This window comes from Stegostoma tigrinum, chromosome 20, assembly GCF_030684315.1.
Source record: "Stegostoma tigrinum isolate sSteTig4 chromosome 20, sSteTig4.hap1, whole genome shotgun sequence".
NCBI classification, from domain to species: domain Eukaryota; kingdom Metazoa; phylum Chordata; class Chondrichthyes; order Orectolobiformes; family Stegostomatidae; genus Stegostoma; species Stegostoma tigrinum.
In genome coordinates, this window is record NC_081373.1 from 21,972,173 (window position 1) to 21,991,753 (window position 19,581).

A 19,581-nucleotide genomic window follows, 5' to 3' on the forward strand; every position below is an offset into this window, starting at 1 on the left:
TTGAATATACAGCTGGTGAAACCTTCCAGCATTTCATTGATGATAGACAGTAAGCTGATGAGATAGTAATTGGCCAGGTTGAGCTAGTTCTGCTGTTTGTACACAACACAAACCTGGCCAATTTTTCATATTGTCAGATTGACGCCAGTGTTGTAACTGTGCTGGAACAGCTTGACTAGGGAAGTGGCAAGTTTTGAAGCAAAGGTCATCAGTATTATTGTTGGTATGCTATCAGGGCCCATAGATTTTGCAGTATACATTATCTCCAAATATTTCTTAATATCAAACACAGTGAATGGAATTAGCTGAAGACTGGCATCTGTAATGCTGACGACTACTGGCAGAGGCTGAGATGGTTTATCACTTAGCACACCTAGCTGAAGGTTGCTATGAATGCTTCAGCCTTATCATTTACACTTATATGGTGGGCTCTTCCATCATTGAGGATGTGGATATGGATATTTGTGAAACCTCCTGCTGCAGAGAGTGGTTTAATTTTCCACTACTATTCACGGCTGGGTGTGGCAAGACTGTAGAGCTTAGATCTGATTGGTTAGTTGAAAGATCACTTAGCTCCGGCTATCACTTATTGCTTATGTGAGTAGTTCTGTTTTGGAGCCTCACCAGGCTGACAGCTCATATTTTCGAGTGCCGCATGGCATTGTGCACACGCCACTGAACCAGGGTTGACCTCCTGGCTTGATCAAAATGGTTGAGTGGGGGATATACCAAGCTACAAGGTTGCAGACTGTGTTGGGAATACAATTCTGCTGTTGCTGATGGCTCAGGGCGGCTCATCGATGCCGTCTTGAGTTGCGACATCTGTTTGAAGTCTGTCTCAATCAGCACACAGTGATAGTGCCACACCACATGATGGTGGTTTTTCTTAATGTAAAGTTGGGATTTGCTGGTGCAGTAATCACCCTTACCAATATTGTCATGGACAGATGCATATGACGCCTGCAGACAAGTAAGAATAAGGTCAAATATGTTTGTCTCTCTTGGTGGCTCCTACGCCACCTGCCACAGACCCAATCTAGCAGCTATGTATTTTAGGACCCGAGCAACTCAATCAGTAGAGTTGCTGCTAAGCCACACTTCGTGGTGAACACTGAAGTTCTCCGTCTAGAGTGTACATTGTGCCTATGCCAACCTCAGCTCCCTTGAAGTTTGTTCCACATAAAGAAGTATTAATTCGTCAGCCGAGGGGTGACACTAAACAGCAATCAGCAACAGGTTTCCTTGCCCAGGTTTAACCTGAAGCCATGAGACTTCATGAGGTCCACAGTCAATGTTAAGGGCTCTGAAGGCAACTTCCTCCCGACTGTACACCACTGGGCCTCCACCTCTGCCGGATTTCAATTGCCAGTGGGACAGGACATATCCAGGGTTGGTGATGGTATCCGGTACACAATCTGTCAAGTATGATTCTGAGTGTATGATTACATCAAGCTGTTCTTCAATAATCTGAAAGACAGCTCTCCCAATTTTGGTACCTGTCCTCAGATGTTGGTAAGGAGGTCTTCGCAGGGTTGACAGGGCTGTTTCTGGTACCTGGGTCGATGCCAGATGGTCCATCAAATTCATTTCTTTCTTGAGACTTCATAGTAAAATGCAACTGAGTGGCTTGCAGGTCCATTTCAGAGGGCGGTTAAGAGTCAATAACATTGCTGTTGGTCTAGAGTCATATGTAGCCCAGACCAGGTGAGGGTGGCAGATTTCCTCCCTGAAGGGCATCAGTGAGCCAGATAGCTTTTTCTGATAATCAATGTTTTTATGGCCCTCAATAGATTCTTAATTCCAGGATTTTTTTTCAAACTGAACTCAAATTCCATTACCTGCTGCGGTGGGATTCGAACCCGGGTCCCCAGAACAAAAGGTAAGCGTAGAAAACAGCGATTTCATCCACATATGGGCGGGACTCCCTCATCCCTCAAGTAGGTGTTCAAGTTTCTTTCAAAAGCCTTCTCTTCATCCAAGCTCATAAGGTAGGTGTCCACCCCTTGTCTTGCACGTAGGCAATCGTATCCCATCGTATGCCCGAGGAGCACGAGGCTCTTGGCAACCTTTGAGCCTGGTACAGCACACATGTGATTGGTGTGAATCACCGATGCCACAGCATAGCTGACCTGATTGGCAATAACCTTAGACAATATTCTGTAGTCCAGATTCAACAGGGAATTTAATTGCCAATTTCGATTTTTGTCCCTCTCCCCCTTCTGCTTACAGATAAAGGTGATGATACCTTCCCTCATGGAGTGGCACATGCTACCTGAAAGAAGCAAAGTACAATGTAATTGGCTGAAATTTGCCAATTCAAATTTCTCTTCCATTTTTGTGGACAGAACAACCTTGAGCAACTTTTCACATTTTCAGACTAATCAAATCCCATGGAGCTGGATCCAACTTGGCCAGTAAGCTGCCACTTCCAAGAGTTTTATACTTTTCAACAGATTCAAGAGCCTTTGTCAGCTCATCCAGAGATGATAATTGGCTTAGCCTCTCCCATGTGCTGTCGTCTAAGATTTCCACGATAGAGTTCAGGAACAACTGGAGAGGTCATGCTGTCTATGGGCTTCATATCACACAGAATGGCATGAAAGGGTTTACTGATCCTCACGAAGTCAGACAGCTGACATTTCTGAACCATCCACTTCCATCAGGCAGTTGATCACAGGGCTCTCCTTGGTGACCTTCTCCAGGAAGAAACACAAGCACATCTCATCCTGTTTGATGGAACAAACCATGGACTGAAAGATCATCTTGGAGACCTCAGGGCAAAGAAGCCAGGCTCACTGGCTCTTCACCTCCATGAGATCCTCCTTTCCTGCTGTCTTCCATTTTACTGAGGCCTCTTGATGCCATAATTGGTCAAATGTTTCACTGATGTCAAGGCAATCACCCTTACCTCACCTCCCGGGTTCAGCTCTTTAGTCAGTGCATGGAACGAGCCTGAATCAAGTTTGCAGCTGAGCAGCCCTAGCAGAATCCAAACTTAGCAATAATGAACAGGTTATTTTGGAGCAACTGCCGTTCGTTGGCACTGCTCATAACAATAACACATGCTACAGATGATAAGTACAATGCAATTGGCCGAAATTTGCCAATTCAGATTTGTCCATCATTTTCTGCAACTTTCCACATTTTCCGACAGATACCAGCATTATGTATGATTAACAAAGTTGTCAGGATCATCATCTTTACAATCTTTACACATTTCCCAATATTAAATAAAATGAATACAGCTGGCCAAAAACTTGTACCTATGATGTCAGGGACTTCAGGAGGAGTCTGAGAATAGACTATTCATTTGGTACTACTAGCTGAAGGCACTTGCAAACACTTCAGCCATGTCTTCTGCATTAATGTGCAGGGCTCTCCATCATTCAGAATGGGAACGGTTGTGGAGCCTTCTCCTCCAGATAGATGTTTAACTGTCCACCATTATTTATGACTGCAAATGGCAGGACTGCAGAGCTTAGACTTGATCTGTTAGTGTGGAATTGCATAGGTCTGTCTATCACACATTTGTTCCACTGGTGTTGCCTTTCTGAATAAGTTTGGTTGAACTTCTTCTCCAAACTCACATCTTAAACAGTGTTATCTGGTTTTCTTAGAAGCATATACAGATATTCACTAGATTACAATAAACAAAAATTGAAAACAACCACCAGCATGAAATCAAATGTATTGCACTACCAACTTCAAATTCCCCCAATAACTAAAATAATATTGTCAAAACACACTTAGGAGTATAATCAGAATGTGACCATTAAACTTTTGAAACAAAATACAATAATGTCTTTCAAATAACCATAAATCAACCACTAATGCAATTAAATACATTCCTGCCTTATTCTGCCAGATAGGGAAGTAAAATTTAAATGACTGCTCCATAAACAAAAACTGCACTCACTGTATTTGAAGCCTTTTTCTTTTAAAATGGACTGATTCGCATAACTCACTGTGTATTAGTTAATACTTTTACTATGCCATTGAATGCAGAGATCAATGTTACAGATACATATACCTATTGTCAGCCATAAGCATACTGTTGAATTAACAAATTATCTGACAAATCCCATATGATAACACCGAAAGAGTTAGAAATACTCAACAGGTCAGACAGCATCTGTGTAGCTAGAAGCAGAATTACTGTTTCAGGACAATGATTTTCCATTACAACTTAATAATAGATTTTAAACAGGGTAGAAAGTGGGAAAATAGGGTAAGTCTCTGATAGAGTAGCAGACAATGCCTTGGTTTTGAAATGAAAGGAAGCAATTAACCTAAACTACATTAAAGAATTATTACAAATAGGAAACAGGCTAGTATCTGTATGGAGTGAAGTAGTGTACACTGTCTTCTGAAGCATGCTATGTCCAAAGACTGCTAAGCATTGCAATATCCATGCCAGAGGAGATAACCAGTTGATAGTTATCTCTCATTCAGCTCAAGGATACTTGGATGACTTCGTAACTGCATTAAACTGCTCAGTTTTCACTCATCTAAAGCCAAGAGCATTTTGCAGCAATTGAAAACTATGCTATTTAATAAAATTGAAAATTCAAATATAATTGAAACATTCAATCGAGGGGTTCAGGTACATAATTTCCCGAAATTTGCACTGCATGTATAGAGGGCGTTAAGACTGTGTTTAGCATGCTTCTGTTCATTGCTCAGACCACCAAGTATAGGAGTTAGAACAGCATGCTGAGGTTGTACAGGATGTTGGTGAGGCCACTTTTGGAGTACTACACACAGTTCTGGTTGCCCTGCTATAGGAAGGATATTATTAAATTGGAGAGGATTAAGAAAGTGTTACTAGGATGTTGCCAAGACTTGAGGGTTTGAATTATATGAAGAGGCTGGATAGGCTGGGGCTTCGTTTCCTGTAGAGGTGGTGGTTAATGGGTGGCGTTGTAAAATCATGAGCAGCACAGATAAGGTGAATAGCATAGATCTTTTCTCTAGGTTTGGGCAGTTCAAAACCAGGAGACATATTTTTAAGCAAGGTAGAAAGTGGGAAAATAGGGTAAGTCTCTGATAGAGTAGCAGACAATGCCTTGGTTTTGAAACGAAAGGAAGTAATTAACCTAAACTACATTAAAAAATTATTACAAATAGGAAACAGGCTAGTATCTGTACGGAGTGAAGTAGTGTACACTGCTTACACAGAGTAGTTTGTATGAGGAATAAACTGCCTGAAAAGTGGCAGATGCAAGTACAGTTAGAACATTTAAAAGACATTCGGACAGGTAAATGAATAGGAAAGGTTAACAGAGATACAGGCTAAACGGAAAAACTTGGTTGGCATGGACAAGTTGGATTGAGAGGTCTGTTTCTGTGCTGAATGACTCTAGCACAGAATCAAAAGACAGTTTGCACAGAAAATTGATATCCGATAGGTATTCCAACTTTTACTTCAACTTACCACAGAGCAGTTGCTGGTTACAGAAATGCATTTCTTATCCTCACACCACTGACACCCATTCATATTGGCTGTGCAGCTGCCACAGTCTGTATATTTGAAACATCCGTCATCTGTGGCCGCTGTAATACAAAGGAGTGAAAAAATTAATTTCTGAAAAGGAACTGAACTTAAAAAGGTTTCATCCAAGCAGATGACATTCTTGCTCTAACTGCAGTGTCACTGACAGGTTCTCTCTTTAGCTGGCAGACAACTTTACGAACACTAGCTAACAACAACAAATTTGCAGTCGTCAATATCACAGTTACTAATTTCACAATTGTTTGCAATAACTTCGCACAGCATTTCAACTTTATTTTCTATGTTTACTTTAACAGCAGTGATCCTGGTTTTATATGACACGGCTTTAGTTAACATTATTGCAGAGCTGAGTAGTTTCAATGTAAAGTAAACTGGAAAATGAAAAACAAAAGTACAGAATAACTTTCTCAAATGGATGCTTTGCATACATTCATGTTACTAAATCTGCTCTTTTGCATTGTACTGTGGCATCTGCTATATTGGCCCATTTTTCTTATTCAATCACATCCTGTGGGCATTGTTGGCAAAACCAGTGTTTACCAACTTGTTGACGAGCAAGTGGTTTGCTCTTCAATTTCAGAGACTAGTTAACAGCCAACCACATTACTCTGAATTTGGAGTTAGCAGACAAGGCAAGGGCAGATTTCCTTCTATTACACAACATAAGACAACCAGATGGGTTTATAGGTAAACTGGTGGTGGAACGGGGATCATCAGCGGTCCTATCTTTTTATTCCAGATTTATTGAAGTATTTAAGTTTAAATGTCCCAGTTGTCATGGTGGGACTTGAGTGCATGGGGTAGAATCTTAGAAGTCTGAACAAAATGGGATATAGCAACTTTTGTGACAGAATCGGATGAGAAATCCAGATCTACCGTGACATTAGGAACATTACACTCTTGGTGAGCAGCGAAGCAAATTTCTCACCAGGCAGTAAGTTGCCAATTAAATGGATCATTGTTTGGTAAATGACTTGTTAATGCCACACTCGGCTAATTAATATTCAGCTTCCCATCTTACCAAACAGGCTGAAGAAGCTAGATGTTGAGAAATTTTGACATGGAAATCAGAGAGGATATCTGGCCGCTGAGCTCACCACTGGCTACAAACAGACTCCCAAGTTGGTCAGCACAAACCAAATCACAGCACGATCCACAGGCACCAGCTGCATTCAACGCACATCCACGTACAACTAGCATCTTGTGTTTGCAAACTTATGATCATTATGGTGCTTCTCCAATCCACTTGAAAGGTGCTCAGAAAGTAAACACTTGCACTGTAACGCACACCAGCAACTAGCATTGAAAGCTTGCAGTAGGAAGACTTTGTGCTTAGGAACAAGCACCCAGCTCTCAGAACAATCCATCTCATCTCAGGACTGCTCACTTGCAGTCTTTAATGCTCACTTAGTGAGCAATTACCATCACAGTTGCAGAATCTAAGTCTTGACTTACCTTGCCTACCATGTCCCTTAACACTTCAGCGACAGCCAAAAGCCATCAATACAGCTGTACTGACATGTTCATTTATGTAGACACAGACAGGCTACTTGTCATGCCAGTCAGTACAGATCTGTTGACAAGAGGCTGGGGATCAGGGCATCTTGATGTAGGATACACAGCGATGCCAGTGGCATACACCCATCATCTATCCAGTTCTGAAGAAGTCATATTGGACTTGAAACCTTAATGTTCATAACTCCTGTCAGAGATCGTGCCAAATTTGCTGAGTTTCTCTTGTTTCGGAGATAATAGATTCTCCAGCATCTGCAGTTCCTGAGATAACAAGGTGTAGAGCTGGCTGAACACAGCAGGCCAAGCAGCATCAGAGGAGCAGGAAGGCTGACGTTTCGGACCTAGACCATTTTTCTGACGAATGGTCTAGGCCCGAAACGTCAGCCTTCTTGCTCCTCTGATGCTGCTTGGCCTGCTGTGTTCATCCAGCTCTACACCTTGTTATCCGAGTTTCTCTTGGACTTGGTTTTTATTTTAGGTATGCTAAAATAGTGGTAGTGATATTGTACTTATAATTCAGATGTTACCCTTACACAGTGTGAATCTAAAGCAATGTGATTCAGTGTTAACTGCCCTCTGAAATGGCCTAGCAAGACAATTATGAAGACAGGCAAGAAATCCAAAATCAAAACAACAATCCAGCATCGAAACAGATACAGATGGTACAAAGGCACCCAAACAACCATGCAAAGTTCTCATTAGCAACTGGAGACTTGCATCACATTTGGAACAGCTTACCCATAGAATTGTTAAGGAATAATCTGACATTGGCTAAAAGATGTGCTTTTGAGTCTCACCAAGTTCCAGACACCTCTGCCACCATCCATGGAATATCTTGTCCTGGTGGTTGGGTAGACTCACCAGAGGTGGTTAAACAGGATACATGTGGAGGACCATGGCCTGGAAACATTGATTTCAGACCCAAAAAATTTCATGGCCCTCGTGCACATATGAATTAGGAAACACAGTCTGCTGATTACCATCCATCACCTTCTCTCAGCTAATGCATCGGTACACCACCTTATTAAATGCCACACAGAATTAGTATGGAAATCTACCCTGGACGGAGACCCCACCCCCACCCCTCACCAAAAAGTGGTTCACTAACCCCACCCGTGAGAAAATTGGTTAAGTCCAGATGGAAATATCTGCTAGTTGGGTCGTTCCCTCAAATTTACTTGTCGTGAATACATCTACCCTTGACAGTATTGGTAAGAGTGAACCCTGCACATTCGTTGTGGAGGTAAAGCTTCATCCTCATTGAGAGCACTTCAGTACATTGCTTTGAGCACAGTGGGGCCACACAAAGTACTGTGCACAATTTTGGATACAATTGCATTGGAAACTGCAAAATGGTTCACTCAAGAGATTTTTGGGATGAAGTTGAAGTCTCGCAATATTATATCTATTAGAGTTTAGAAGTATGAAAGGCTGACCTCACTGAAATATACAAGCCTCTGAGTGGGCTTGACAGGTGATACTGAAAGATGCATCCCTTTACTAAAACAAGGAGACCCACAGTTTAAGAATATGGTGCTTGCCATAAAATGTAAAAGAAGGGATTATTTTTCACATCATTAGTCTCTGGAATTCTGTTCCTAAAGAACAACAGGGGCACAGTCATTGAATATTTTTCAAGCTGAGTTGGACAGATTCTTCGCTGACAAGGTAATCAGGAAGCTCGAGTCAGATTAAGCATGGTCTTATCAAATCATGGAGTAGATTCAAGGGACTAAAGGACTAACTGTGCCATTAACAACTGGTATTATGCTAAAGGGCAATATGTTTTCAAGCTTTGTTTACATGAGACCTCAGAATTTGTGAAGCTTACTGTTCCTTACTTGAACCACAGTGATTCTGTATCACATTCTTTTTTGCTTTAAGCTTTATAATTGCTGCTCATCTTGAAATCCCCGATCCCCCAACAACTACCATTAAGTCTATACGCCTCACTATTTTATAAACTTCCATAAGGTCACCTCTCAACTGCCTACACTCCAGTGAAAAAAGTCGATTCAGCTTTTGTTTATAACTCAAACCTTCCATACCAAGCAACATCCTAGTGAGTCTCTTCTGAACACTTTCTAGCTTATTAGTATTCAAAGTCTTAAGGATACTACTAGTATTAGCAGATTTTTAACAACTACTAATTTAATGGCTTCCATTCCACAGTACCATATTGTATTACAACAGAATATTTGATATATACACTTCAACGCCAACACTCTTACGAAATCATATTCCTCAGTACAGCCAGTTTAAAAAAGAGAGTTAAAGCTGGCCATGTTTTTCATACACAAGATAAAATGGACAAAACAAGAATTATAGATTAATTTACATTCCCTAAATTATTTTAACAGTACTGATTCACTGTAAAGAAAGAGCCTGCTTAAGGACTGAAAAATTCTAGTCTAAGTTGATACTCATATGTTATCAGCACTTACCGGTTTTGAGGGAACATTTCACCTCATGGAAGCTACTATTACTTTGGCCCATTTCCCATGGAACACAATGATGCTTGTGCCACAAACACCTAATACCTGGACCAGCATTCAAACAAAGATCTTCACTGAAGGCTTCACAGCTTGAAGGTTTGTAAACGAGGACATCATTCAAAAGGATACTGGAGAAACCGCCAAACACATACATTGATCTGGAAGAAGAGGAGAAAAGCACTATTTCTAAGTACATAAAAACTTATTTCACAATGTCTATGGCAGGTACTAAAACGGGATAGCACTAGCAAACAAAGCAAGACGACACAGGTGGTTACTACATTTCCCAACATGGGTTATCAGTTCAAAGAGGAGGTTCAAAACCAAGTTCAGCAACATCACTCACGAGGAATGAAGTGTGTTGAATTTGTCCGGTTCAGCACTGGCAGCACCAAGAGCATGCAAGTACATACTCCAATACCCTTTCAGCCAAAAAACAAGCACTGTTTTCAAATTAAGGGCAGAAAATGCATTTTTAAAAACATCAGGCAAACATAACATGAGAAAAATAGCATGTAAGAGCTGATCTAACGAGGTCTGTCCCTAAATTAATGCACTTTTCCAATCACATTGCTAAGTGGAGAAAAGAATGCCAAATTTTAGCCGATCATCGACAAATGCCAGGAAGGATAATCGCGCAATAAAGAAAAGTTTCTTCGACCACTGAGATAAATGGAATGAGAAAATAGACAGAGGAAATAATGGACTCACCCATTGCTTACAACTGCTGAGTGTCCAAATCTATTGAGGTCACGATGCAAATTGGGTTTTGGAAGTATTGCCCATTCATCACAGGCTAGACAAAAGAACAGTGTTAATTATATTCATAAGCTGTAGAAAATGCAACTAATTACTCTTGAAGTTATTAAAAAGTCAACTTTTCTTTTCACTTGCTTACCGGAAACCAAACTGAAACAAAGAACTGGGCAGTTTAACTGTTAATTTTTCAAGTAGGAATGCCAAATGAGAGAACACAAAGCCATCTGTAAAATGACAGAAACCTGCTAAAATGGAACTTCTGTATTTAGGTGAGTGAAGCATCCAGAAATGAATAATAGCTTTAAAACAGAATTAGACAAACACATAATACCATGTAATACAACATAAACAGTGTAAAATTTGTCTCAAAGGTTTTGTTTCCTTTCTTTGGGTTGTACAATGTGGAACAGTACAGATATGCAAAAGCTTTTTTTCATTCAAAGTATTGTTTATAATAAAGTTGCTTCAAAATATATTGTGAGCAACATCGAAAACAATACTTGACTCATATTGTTTCTCCTTTGATTTTTTTATATATGTATTCAAGCAAAAAGTACAGAAGTACAGTGAAAAGTATATACTGTTACCAAACAAAGTTCCAATGTAAGTACAAGTACCTAGATAGAGAATCTTAAGAACAAGATAGAAAGAACAAAGTCAAAAGTTAAACATTACAGCAATTATAGCATTGTGTAAGCCCTACAAACTATGATTAAAAGTTATAGATCTTCTTAATTTTAAGTAGAGACTAAAGAAATGAATCTGGCAGTTCAAACATTAGAGTCTTAAGTGCTTAGCCATGGTAGGATTGCATTTCAAGGAACCACCTTGAGACCATTCGTCCATGGTGAGGCGACATCAGACTGGATGTGGTACCGATTCATATTTTGGAAGACCAAAACAATTTCTTCAGAATAACCAATACAGATTTGCACTAAATAATTCATGGCTTGAATTTCGGGATTATGAAGCATGCACTTAGTTGAGAAAGTAGTCTTTAATTTGCCTTCCATTATAATTAAATGGCCTTTCTGACCTGCCATGTATGCATCACGTACAGGCAGGATGGTTAAAAACGTGTTTGGCACACTTGACCTCATTACTCAGTCCTTTGAGTGTAGGAGTTTGGAAGTCATGTTGAGATTGCACAGGACATTGGTGAGGCTTCTTCTGGAATATTGTGTCCAGTTCTAGTCACCCAATTTTAGGAAAGGACATTAGGCTGAAGAGGGTTCAGAAGGGATTTACCAGGATGTTGCCAGGTATGGAAGGTTTGAGTTATAAAGAAAGACTAGAGACTTTTTTGTTAAAAACTTGAGCAGAGGAGATTGACAGGCGGTTACAAAAGTTTATAAAATAATGAGGGTAAAGATAGAGTTAATAGTAGTTGCCTTTTCCCCTGTTTGGGGGATATAAAGACTGGGGGCACATTTTCAAGGTGAGAGAAGAGAGATTTAACATGACAATCTTTTTCTAAAAACAGAGAGGGTGGTTCATGTGTAGAATGAATTTACTGAGGATGTGGATACAATTGCAACATTTAAAAGTTATCTGGATAAGTACGTGAATGGGAAAGGCTTAGAGAGATACGGGCCAGGAACAAACAGGTGGGAGTGTTCAGTTTGGGATTATTTTTCAGCATAGACTAGTTGGACCAAAGGGTCTGTTTCTGTGCTCAATGACTCCCTACGCACTTTCTACATGGCAGGTAACTGCAATAACTCTCTAGGACTTGTTCATCAACCGAGAATTCCAACATAATATTATAGGAATACTAAGGACGGCCAGATAGGGTAGACAGAGAGCACGAGACAATGTAGGACTACAGAACATAACCTACAAAATGAAGAATGGTCTTTCAGGAACAAAGTTGAGAAAAGCCTCTTACATGGAAAGAGTAGTCAAACAGTGGAATCTTTTACTCAACAGTTGGTATTGCATCAATTATTTATTTTAAATATAACATTTGTTGATAATCAATCAAAAATTTACTGACCGAGTTATCCAAAATGAAGTAAACGAAATTGAGTGAGGAGAAAATATATGAAGCCTGGTGATGACTTCATGATTTGAAAAGTACCTGTGTTTTTAAAGTGTTGTGCTTTGCTAAAAGAATGTGTATTTGTTTACATCAAGCATTGTAACTCAGGAGAAATGGATTGAACTGTCACAAAAATTGAAAAAGCTGAAGTCTTGTTTAAAAACAGACACAGTTAATTAGCAATTAATTCATCAACTGAAACTGTGATCACAAGACAACTGCACTGTGTCAATATCATACAATTTGATTAGATGTAAAAGCAACCACAAGCTAAAGCTAAGTTCAAGGTGTATTAAGCTTCTTTGCAAAGAGAGACAAGTAAGTCCTTATGAATTAATTGATTCAAGTGGTCATCATAGTTGAAGTGCTTGTGATGTTTACCAATGGTCAAACTAATCATTTGATAGAAGTGCAGCTTCTTTGAATGGAAAGAGAATTTAAAAAAACATCTTGCCCTACAACACAAATAGTTGGCTCTGGGAGTGGAGGTCATATGATCAGCAGCTAGCAGTTGGGACAGATCAGGCTGATCACCTGCTCTCATCTAATCTTCAGACAAGTCCAGATAAAAGCATTCACTTGTGATTGTAAGCACAGTATGGACAAGATTTTTGTAGTTTTCTTTTGCACTTGAGCATATTCTGTTGTTAGAACTACCTTGACATCCAAAATAAACCTGACAGACCAGGAAAAGTGGGAATAAATGTCTTATTAGTAGATTAACAGACTTCTGTTAGCCAAATTTCAAGGTATGGGGCAAAAACAGATATAGAGAGTCAGAATGCATATAAGCCAGGGTCTGTTTGAATGACGGAATAGGAGTGAGTGGCTAACTAACCTACTCCCATGTTCCTTTCAATACCCTCAGGACATGGTTTGCAGTGTTCAAGAAAGATGTTCTTAAACAAATTTGTAATGGCACAGAATGGCTTGCTGTACAGACAGCTGGCATGTATTCAGTGGGTTAAATGGTGTCTTGTGCTGTAATGGCTTGAGTGTATTGCTATGATTACATCTTGGATGTCAGTTTAATTTTAATTGATACATGCAAGGCTGCCACATGAAATAATTCTGAAACATTTTCTTAGCATCGTGTAGACTTGACAGTTATGTACAGCTCCTCTGGAAATCATTTCTCCCATGTCTTCAATATTCTTGAGCCATCTTCATAAAACCCGCTTCTACTTTCATTCCAACATTCACAAATGGCTCTGCCCCAGTAGACCCCTTATTTAAATTTGCTCTTTGCCTCAGAGATCTATCTTTTAAAACTTTACATTCATGCATCTTCAGTTGGCCTGTTGTACTTTAATAAGTTGCTGGCTCTAAAAACTGCCCTGTCTCTTCCTTGAATGGATATCCAACCAAGAAATACCTAGAATGACTCTTCCTTGCCTGGTTGAACTTGTTCATTTAATTAAGGTAACTTCTCCTTTTATTCAAACAGAAGATGTTGCTATGGGAGCCTTTACAAGTCCAGCTGTAGATATCTTCTTACCAGGATATGGTGAATATTCTGGGTTCCAGTCTAAATTTGTCCCTCACCTCCTCTTGCCATTTCCTACGTTCATGCCCAAACTAGAAGATCTCATCAACTTGCTTTCCAACTTCCACCCTTACCATGCTTTACAGAATAAGGCTGGGAAATAATAATGAAGCGCAAGGAAATGATTGAGAAATTGAATAAATATTTTGCATCAGTCATCATAGTAAAAAGGTACTAATAGCATTCCAAAACTGACCAAGGAGCATAAGGGGGAAAGAGATGAAATTCAATAACTAATCACTGGAGAAAAAAAAGTACCAGGGATTAAAGTTGATAGGTTCCCTAGATCTGATGGGTTGCATCTCAGGATATAAAAGTAAGTAGCTACAGAAACAGTGGACAGTGATTGAATCATAGAAAACTTTGATTCTGGAAAAGTCCTGGAGAACTGGTAAACTGCAAATATAACATCCACATTTCAAACAGGAAAGGATGCTAAAAACATGTTACTCGAGATTAGTTAGCTTAACATCTGTCACTGAAAAATTGTTTGAGTCTATTATGAAGGATGTAACAGCAAAGTATTGAGAAATACACAATAATAACAAAGCAAAGTCAACATGACTTCAAAGGGAAAATCAAGCTCAACAAATTTATTAGAACTTATGACGAGGTAACAAGCAGGGTAGATAAAGAGGAAATCAGGAGGTGTGGTATATTTGAATTTCCAAAGTGCATTTAAATGAAAATACTGCACATAAGTCTACTTACTAAGATATGATCCTGGGGTTTTGAAGATGGCATATTAGCATAGCTCTATGACAGGCAAACTAATGGAAATAGGAAAACTTTGATCTTTTACTTATAAATTCTGTGCCCAATACAACCTCTCACACTAACGCCTAATGGGGGACTGAGGCTCCAAAAGCTTGTGTTTTCAAATAAACCTGTTGGAGTATAACCTGGTGCCATGGGATTTCTGACCTTGTCCACCCCAGTCCAACACCGGCACCTCTACATAATAGGAAATGGAGTAGGGATTTAAAAAAAAGAACATTTTCAATATGACAACCTGCAACTTGTTGAGTGTCATGGGAATCAGACCAATGGCCGCAATTATTTACAATGTATAATAAAGATTTGATTCAGGGAAAGTAATGTACTATTGCCAATTGTGTTGATCGTACAAAAATAGGTGGGAAGCAAATGGTAAGGATGTCATTTATTTAGGGATCTAGGCAGATTAAGTGTGCAAAAACTTGGTAGGTGGAAAAAATGTGCAAAAAATGTGAGATCACGTACCTTGACAGGAAACAATAGAAGGGCTAAATAGTATTTAAATGAAGAAAGGCTGATTTCTCAATGACAAAAATCAAGCATACAAGTTCAGCTAGTATTAGAGAAGACAAATAGAACACTTCACTTTCAAGAGAATGGAATGTAAGAACAGGAAGGACTTGATATATCTGTACAAGATACTGGCCAGACTGCAACTAGAATGCTGTGAACAGTTTCTGTCGTCTTATCTAAGGAAAGATATATTGTCTTTGAAGACAATCCAGAAAAGCCTCATCTCATTTGATCCAGGGTATAAAGGTTTTTTTTAAAAAGATATGGGGACGGCTTGAGTAGATTGGGCCTGTACTCATTGGAGTTTAGAAAGAGAGTTGACCTCTTTGAAACATACATATTTCATTATTGGTGATGACCAGAACTACTAGCAACACTTCAGGCGTGACCTAACAAGGACTTTACAAAGGTTCAGGATTCTCTACTTTTGTACTCCACAACACTATTTCAAAGGCCCAGAATCCCATATGCTTTGCTAACTTCTCTCGCAATAACTCCTACCTTTTTCAAAGGCCTATGCTCATACAGGCTCACACCTCTCTGCCCCTATTTACATTTTTTGGAACTGTCTCCTTCAGTGAATATCACTCCTCCTTATCTTTTTACTATTATAGTCAATTAACATCATCCCCATTAATTCCCACACATACAGGCTTGATATCATTGGCAAATTTTTGAGCAATGAAAAAGAAAGGAGAATAGATCTGCTTCGTCAGCACTCCACTTCACTGCAGCAAGTTCACAACTTCAGAAAGCACACATGGTTAACTATTAAAAGACAGCAAAATTAACCTTGGCCTGGCTTTTGGAAAAATCTCTAGAAAAATAATAACTAGTCATGAATGTCTACTGGATAAACCTGAAAGGACACAGCATGGGATTTGAATTCTGACCCAGATAGCCACAGATAATACAACTGAACAATAGCTTTCCGACTTAAGTGAAACTGGAAAACAGCTCTGGGGGAAAAAGTCAAAAAGCTGGTTTGCAACATTTTCTGGTTGAAATGAACATTGACCGTGCAATTTTTTACACAAGAAAATTAAACTTAGAAAATCAGATTGATTCAGCTAACAAGTACACTCACTTAAAAAAAAATGAAAATTCTAAATGGCAAACAACGAATTGTTTAAACTGCAAAAGTTCCAAATAACATAAAATGGGATAATGAGCCAATGAAGTGACTCTCAAAAGACTAAAATAACTAATACTAACCCAAATAGAACGAGTCTTAAATATGTATTATAGTGGAGCTACTCGGACTATAACACTGATTATATTGGAGCTAATCCACACCATGATACATTTAATGTATCTAGCAAAATAGTATGGTGAAGAGTGAAAGGAAATGGATTTCCCATGTATCTGCCCTCAGCAGTCCAATATTATACTAGCTACCTTAACTAGGAGATGCACACAGCTCTCCAACCAATGTCAGCAAGTAAATTATTTTCTATAAATTGAGTCAGCCAACCAATAAGCAAATTGACATAAGACAGACTTCCCGGATATTTTGAATGAAAATTATTCGGCAAATCAAACCATTTCAAAGTGAATGGAGCAATTCAGTTATATTGTTTAAATGCTCTGACCAGTGTCAACCTGCCTACTTTAAAACTGAAACAAAGCCTGGCAGTTAAATGTCAATCAGCATTAATGGGTTAATTCTCCATAGCAACAATTCTACTGGCGTTTACTCGCCAACCAATCAGCACTCTCCCCTCATGCAGTGTAAATGTTAATTTTCCTCTCCAAATGTATTCTCGCAAATTGTCTTGATGAATCCAAGACAAAAAGCTTCAATAAAATGTGCCTCTTTTTCAGCAATACTCAGGTTCTGTTCTACCAAATAATAATTTCGTAATAGCTAATTAACCAGTGCATATAGCTACGCTCAAAGTTCAACTGATAACATCAGTACTGCATAGTTTCAAATACTTAAGGGTTGAAGCATTTCAGTACAACATAGAGATCATACTGATACAGAATACAGAAGACAAGCAGCATCTGATTTCATCTTCCGAAATTCTTTCTGGAAACTTATCTGGTTAGGATTACTGAGGGATACTAGCTATGACACCTCTGCACCATTGCGTAGATTGACTAGATGGATTAATTTGTTTGTCCCGGAACTGAACTTACGATATCTCCATTGGACCTGCATTATGTTGCAAATTCAGTCTCCTTAATTTAAGATAAGCCAAGGCTATCACTGAAAGACTGTGCGCGAATCCCTGACAATGATCATTCACAAGTAACAGAGGTTTGTGCAATTTTTGAAAAAAAATTTCTCTAATCCCAGTAAGCAAATAAAACTATTCCAATCTTAATGGAATGCACAGCACAAACTGGAGCTAAATCCACCACATATAGTAACTGTAGTTATCCAAATAGAACCACAGGAATATGGTGTGATCTAACACTTGTATAGTGCCTATGAAGTTGCAACGCAAATTAATGGCTCACATGGAACAAAGCAAAGGCAAGAAGTGGGAAGAGGTGGAGGTGGGAGAAAAATACAGTAAGCCACAGATTCAAAGTGATATTAAAAGACAAAAATAGGAACACTACGCTGCAATTCTAGCACGTAGAGCTTTGAAAAACAATACTGTGTTAAATTGCCAGATCGACAGCCTTCATTGAGAGGGACTAGATGGGACAGGTATTATATACGTAGTTTCAGTAGTGGACTAATAAATGGGGATGTAAGGGAAGGGATGATGAATGCACCGGAAAGTGTCTTTTACCCATCTGGGTGGGTAGCAAAACATAATGAGCTCAAAGGCTTTGAGCTCTCGGTAGTTTAAAAATATAGCCTTATGTTTCAGGTATATGGATCTGAAACATGATGAAATAAATCACAGATATGAAGATTCACTTCCCAATTACCACTAAAGGCCCTCAAGGAAAACCCGATCTTTTTGTAGGAACTCACAATAAAAGATTCAACTGCAAATCAACTATAAGAATCAACCACAGTACCCATACAGAATGAACAGAACACATCATAAACATTACAAATTTGGTAATTTGGAGAGAGCAACAATTCAGTGCAGGCAACTCGGGAAGGCAGTGTTGCTTCTTCCACCATCAACTATCATAGGTTGTGCAAGCTTGAGGCAATATGCATGTAATAAATCATTCCTTTCATTGGTCATCATTGCTGTACATTAACTCTTGCATTACTATTAATCAAAATCAAGAAGTACACTTGTCAGACAGAAGTCAAATAGTGAAAAAAAATTGTATAGCTCAAATACCAAACAGAAACTTTACACGTTAAAACTACATAAAATATTCATACGGAACTGCAAAGCTGTGTTCAACATCTTCCTGGAAACTCTCGGTGATACAATCCCTGCATTTCAACAGAGACAGAAGCAGACTGCTCCAAGGAAGGAATAGATTTGTTAAGTGTAATGACATATGTCAATCAACAGATAGGTAACATTGGGTGAGGGAGGTGATAGCAATACATAAATATGTTTGATTAAGAGTTTCGTGAGTGGATTGATAAATGGGTATGAGGGAAAAAAAAGGATGCATGCACCTGCAAGTGTTGTGGAAGAAAAATTTTACATCGCAACAGTAGATGAGAATTTAGGCCAAGACAGAAAAGGCAGCCATGGGAGAAACTGATGGCATAGAGAAAGAATTTTAATTAGTTTAGCATGTGGGATTTTATTGAGCATAGCAGACGTCAGGAGGTAGTTACTCAGACTGTGTTATCATTATGTGCATGTGATCTTAGCTAGAGTTAGACAAGGCTCTCTTGATGTATTGTCACTATACCAAGGTTTTAGGCTGGATCAGAGATGTCCCTCGTATCTCCGTGGAGCCTAGTTACTGATAAGCTACAGTTTCAACCAAACTGTATATCACTCCCTATGCTAGCTGCATGCCGAAGGTCATCTGAAGAAGTAATTATTAAGGTATCTGTAAGACAGCACTCCTGTTATCGCAAGCAGTGTCTGTTTTCTTTAAACTTACAACGAATGAATCAATAAACACAATGTCACAGGAACACCCTGCTCTGAAGTTAATTGTATAAATAAATTGTTATACTCTGTATTAGCAGAGTCGGGTGCCGGTGCAGATCGACACTCACTCTCCTTGGTACTAAGAAAGAAAATAAACTGCTTTGAACGGGAACTGGAGACTCGTCTCATTATTAGTTAAGCAGAAATAAAAATTTCCACGACATTCGTACTCATATGACTAGGTAAGGAGTTATAGTTTGTCACTGAGTTTAACCAAGTACTCAACATCTTCATCAGATACAGTGTGAATGGTCGTGACTTGGTCAAACAATTGAAGGATGTCCAAATTTTCTATGGAAGACTAAAGCCAGAGACTTCAGCAATAGTCACTTCGTTGCTAGTTTTTCGAAGTGGTTTGCATTCAACCAGGTGGTGCACCATTG

At 39.1% G+C, this 19,581-nt stretch overlaps 1 protein-coding gene across 8 annotated transcripts in view; it reads right to left on the reverse strand.

The window, feature by feature from the left end:
• Positions 1-19,581, reverse strand: part of atrnl1b (attractin-like 1b) — a 959,007-nt gene that overhangs the window by 756,147 nt on the left and 183,279 nt on the right. For all 8 annotated transcript variants that reach the window (XR_009446966.1, XR_009446967.1, XR_009446968.1 and 5 more), the window contains exons 11-13: positions 10,234-10,318; positions 9,472-9,680; positions 5,435-5,553 (exon numbers count right to left, since the gene is read on the reverse strand). Coding sequence is in view for 5 of the 8 variants with exons in the window: in XM_059653033.1 (XP_059509016.1) it covers positions 5,435-5,553; positions 9,472-9,680; positions 10,234-10,318 (413 nt within the window). In the remaining 3 variants the exon portion in view is untranslated. The remainder of the gene's footprint in view (positions 1-5,434; positions 5,554-9,471; positions 9,681-10,233; positions 10,319-19,581) is intronic.